At 37.8% G+C, this 5070-nt stretch overlaps 1 protein-coding gene across 1 annotated transcript; it reads left to right on the top strand.

Annotated features, from left to right (window-relative positions):
• The first annotated feature begins 2111 nt into the window (after nt 1–2111).
• Nucleotides 2112–4818, top strand: LOC117616109 (TPR and ankyrin repeat-containing protein 1-like). The gene is made up of 6 exons (XM_034345326.1): nt 2112–2530; nt 2650–2850; nt 3538–3763; nt 3871–4399; nt 4472–4710; nt 4813–4818. Exons 1-6 carry the CDS (start codon nt 2343–2345, stop codon nt 4816–4818), a joined length of 1389 nt encoding a protein of 462 aa, XP_034201217.1. The 5' UTR covers nt 2112–2342.
• The last annotated feature ends 252 nt before the right edge of the window (nt 4819–5070 follow it).

Genomic DNA, 5070 nt, shown 5'->3' with positions numbered 1-5070 from the left:
TTGCCCCTGTATCTATAATCCAAGAGTCTGAGAAAGACTTACCAGATGCACTAAGACAACAACCAAAGTTACCTGATGAGGTGGCTAAGGAACCGGAAGCCCCTTTAGATCCTTTATCAGAGAGCAAGCGAGCACACTCTTGAACGATTTGTTCCATTTGAGCAAAGGAGAGCTGAGAGGTAGGTTGGTCATTCTGATCACTAGAAGATGTGTGGTAGGCTCTGGAGCTAGAACGGCCCCCTTTTTCACCTCCTCCCTTGCTGCCTTCAACTTTTTCACCCTTCTTGCCAGGCCACCAAGGTGGATAACCATTGAGCTTGAAACATTGCTCTCTCACATGCTTAGTCTGATGACAATAATCACATTTCAAAGCATCCTTATCATCAGATTTCGAACTCTTAGCAACATTACTAGATGAGACAGCAGCTGAAGAACTAGATTGATGTACTGGTGGTGCCCAAGCCAAATGGTTTGCTGTAGAAATCAAGGCAGACCCTTCTAAAGAGGGTGGCATAACCATAGCAGATCGGCGGAGAGCTTGGGCACGCACGTATGCATAGGCTTCACGCAAAGAGGGAAAAGGATCCTTTCCAAGCACCTGTGTTCTCACTTGATCCAAATCTGGAGTAAGACCAGCCAAGAACTCAAAAGTACGTTCCTTCTCGATCCGTTTTTTTAACGCAGCAGTATCATTAGAGCACTTCATGTCGCACGGCTGGTAATAATCAAGTTCCTGCCATAAAGCTTGGAGTGAATTAAAGTATGTCTCCAACGTCTTACCTTGCTGAGTAGTGGCTTGGATCCGACGTTTCAATTCATAAATCTGGGCATCACAACCTCCCTCAGAATAGGTTTGAGAAACCGCATCCCATATCGCATGAGCGGAGTCGAGACGCATATAGCCAAGACTAATATCCGGGGTCATAGCCTGGAGAAGCCATGATCTAAGCATAGCATCTTCTTCAACCCAAGTTATGAACTTTAGGTCAGTATTATCTGGTTGCTTCTTCTCTCCAGTCAAATATCCAATCCGACCTTTACCAGTAATATATAATCTCACAAAATGAGACCAAGCCAGATAATTGGTGCCATCAAGCTTAGTTGGCAACAACTGGACATTCATCAAATCATGATGATGATTGGAATTGGCTGGAAGAGATACAAGAGGCCGAGAATTAGAAGAATCTGTTATATCTCCCATTAGATCAGGAAATCCAGAAAATAGGAGTCGGTAGTGTCTGTAGCAGTGGGCAGGTTTTGGGTATTTAGGGCTTTAGGTCTGGGTATTATGGATTTCTGGCTAATTTGGAGTAACCTGAAAAAAAAAGGTTTTTTTTTTAAAAAAAAAATACCTCTCTAGAGAGCTCTGATACCATGTTGAATTCTCTAGGGATACAGGAATAGTCGCTTGTCTTATTCTTCTCCCAAAAGGAGGATTAAATAGTGAACAGCCAATTACAAGTATGGAAAGGAAATAAAGGCTAAAAAGTCAACTCCTATGAAGAAGCCTCTAACTATGCTAATCTGCTATTATGCACAATTAAGTATATACAAGTCAACAGGTATGACAAGATTGATGGCTTTACAGTGAAGGTGAAGATGGTTGATGGGTTCCAGGGTGGGGAAGATGACATAATTATTGTGTCCACTGTACGATCTACTATTCAGCAATCCATTGATTTTATATCAAAACGGCAAAGATGTCGCTCTTACAAGGGCTAGGTATGGTTTAATGTAAACTTGTATGTTTTTGGATCATTGTTGATAAGTTTGGTGAAAATAACTACGCTTCCATAATGACCTTTGGCATTGCCTTTGGATTCTGGGAAATGGAAGAACTTTATCTGATAGGGAATCTGTTTGGAAAGCCTTGGTCCTTGATGCCAAACATCGTCAATGCTTTTTTTAATGCTGATGAAGACAAGGATTTGGCCGGGACCATATTAGAGGTGAAGGAAGAATTCGGCCAATTTGATGATTTGCTTAATCCTGACAGCATATTTTTTTAGAAGTTCTAGATGATTTGCTTAATCCTGACAGCATAATTTCCAAGAACTCCCAGTTCTCAAACTTGTCAATATTTGTTCTGATATTGAACTTTCTATCAAATACATACAAAGCTTTTTTTATATTTCATATTACAATTTTTTTTTCTTCCCCCAATCCATTACTTTTAGGTACTTTTCAGTGATAACTTTCTGAAGTCATTCAAAAAGCTGAAGGCAATCCGTTTAAAGAAGTCTGTATTAAATCTTCTGCTGAAGCTTTCCACTGGTTGGAGACCTAAGAAACCAAATGTAGGGACAATTTGTGCAAGCTATTCACAAATCTTGAGGAAATATATGGTTGAAGGTCTATACATTGTTTGCACAACTGATATTGCAAAAGATGTGAAATACATTCAAATATTGAAGATTTGGGACTTATTGGCTCTAGAGGATATTCCAAAATTGGCAGACCGTCTAGAGAGTATTTTGAAAAGATATACAGATGATTTTATCAATCGGTGCAAGGAGAAATGTCATGAGGGGTATTTTTTTTGCATTCTCGTGTATTGTGTTTTATTCCTTTTTGGATATAAAGATACAAATAATTCTTCATGTTTTGATTCTAAAGAAACTTTTACTTTTCTTTGTCATTTGTGACCAGTGATTTGGAAATTCCTAAGAGCTGGCTACCCTCTTTGGACATTGTCCGATTCAAGGATCTTAGCATCACTGAAAACCAGAGTGATTTAGTTGGTGATAACGATTCTGATGATAGAAGTTATGTTGAGAATTCACAGGTCAGCGAGAGTTTGTTGCTCATGAAATTTTACTCCTTGTCATCTGGTGTAGTAAACCACTTGGGGTAGAGAGTTGGATCTTCCATTCGAAGTTACAGACCAGGAAATGGAGATTATTCTTTATCATAAAAGTAGCTTTATAGTTGGACGGTCAGGAACGGGGAAGACCACCGTTTTAACAATGAAATTGTTTCAGAATGAACAATGTTACCAATTGGCAGTGCAAGGATGCCTTAGTAGTCAAAATAGCATGGTTGAGCAGAGTTCTTCCGCTAATAAGGGAAGAAATCCACACCAGCTTTTTGTGACCGTGAGTCCTACACTGTGTTTGCCATCAAGCAACATGTTTTAAACTTAAAAAATATATTTTGAATGACTTGAATAGGAAACGCTCTTATTACATATTAATTTAATTACATATAAATTAAATTTAAATTAAATAATTAATATATATTCTTATATAGCATTTCGCGATTCATTGGTAAATTTACTTTGATTCTCTCTCAACCAATAATGTAAACCATTAACAGGGTTAAAGCTAAACCGTTAGTTTATTAGTTTATATAAAGATATTATAACAAATATATTTATTTTACTACATTTTTATTTTCTTTTGTTCGGTTGCAGGGTATTCGAATGGGAATCATGATAAAATATTATTCTTGAAGGATACATTAGGAATCTTTATTTCTGTTGCTCAAGCAAAATTTTCTTTCTTGTTCCACAAGTTACTTACTTTCATATATTCGCAGTTTTGCATGTGGTGGAAGTGATTCAACTGATAAGAGTTTGATTGATATGGCTGATTTTGATGAGGAGGAAGCCCAATTCAAGGATATCAAGGATTCATTTCATGATATTTCTCCCAATTCTTACCCTCTTGTCATAACATTCCATAAGTTCTTGATGATGCTAGATGGAACACTGGGGAACTCATACTTTGAAAGATTCCTTGATGCAACAAAACTTACACACACGGTCAATTGCAAAGTTCAAGTTCAGTTGCTTTGCAGACCTTTATAAGGACAAAGGAGGTTAAGTATGAGAGATTCAGTTCATCTTACTGGCCCCATTTTAATATCCAGTTAACAAAGAAGCTCGATGCTTCAAGAGTCTTTACAGAGATAATATCTCATATTAAAGGTGGTTTGGGAGCCATGGAAGCAGGTGATGGTAAACTCAATCGCGACGACTATGTTCAATTGTCAGAGGGCCGGGTTTCCAATTTAAGCAAGCAAAAGAGAGAAGCAATATACGATATATTTCAGGCTTATGAAAAAATGAAGATGGAAAATGGTGAATTTGATCTGGGTGATTTTGTAATTGATCTTCACCGTCGTCTCATGCATGAAAAATATGGGGGTGATCTCACAGTGAGTCAATTTGCTCTGTTTAAACATATGTGCATCAACAATACTGAAGAGGGTTTTATTTTTTCTGGGGATACAGCACAAACAATTGCAAGGGGTATTGATTTTCGGTTCCAAGATTTACGACATTTGTTCCACAAGAAGTTTGTGTCGGAATCAAGAAGCAATAAGCTTGAAGAAAGAAAAGAAAAGGGAAAACTTTCAAAAATATTTCATTTGACTCAAAATTTCCGTACCCATGCTGGTATACTAAAGTTATCACAGAGCATTATTGACTTAATTTGTTATTTTTTTCCCCACTCTTTTGATGTTTCAGACCCTGAAACCAGTCTTATTTATGGGGAAGCTCCAGTTTTGCTTGAATATGGAGAAAATGAAAATCCAATCATAAAAATATTTGGAAATAGTGCAACTGGTAGTGGGAATATAGTTGGCTTCGGTGCAGAGCAGGTTATTTTGGTGCGAGATGATGGTACTAAGAAAGATGTTTCCACGTTTGTTGGGAAGCATGCTCTTGTCCTCACCATTGTGGAGTGCAAGGGCCTTGAGTTCCAGGTATTTTTTTTACTTAATTTTTTTTAAAAAAAATTATCAGAGTAGCATGATCTGATATTTTCTCCCTTGCAAAAATTACAAGCTTCATACTATTACTTGCAGCTATAACATGAGCATAACTATAAAATGGCCACAATGTGCTTTGAGAGAGCTGGTGATACGTATTGGGAAAGAAGGTCCAAAGCTGCCGGCCTTAAAGCTATCGCTGACCGTATAAGAACTTCACAACCTGAAGAGGCCAATTCCATTCTTAGGGAAGCTGCTGAAATATTTGATGCTATAGGCAAGGCAGATTCCGCTGCCAGATGCTTTTCTGATTTGGGCGAATATGAAAAAGCCGGTATGACTATTTAACATATG

This window comes from Prunus dulcis, chromosome 1, assembly GCF_902201215.1.
Source record: "Prunus dulcis chromosome 1, ALMONDv2, whole genome shotgun sequence".
NCBI lineage: Eukaryota > Viridiplantae > Streptophyta > Magnoliopsida > Rosales > Rosaceae > Prunus > Prunus dulcis.
Note: the sequence above shows the minus strand (reverse complement) of the source record. Positions and strands in the feature narration are given on the sequence as shown.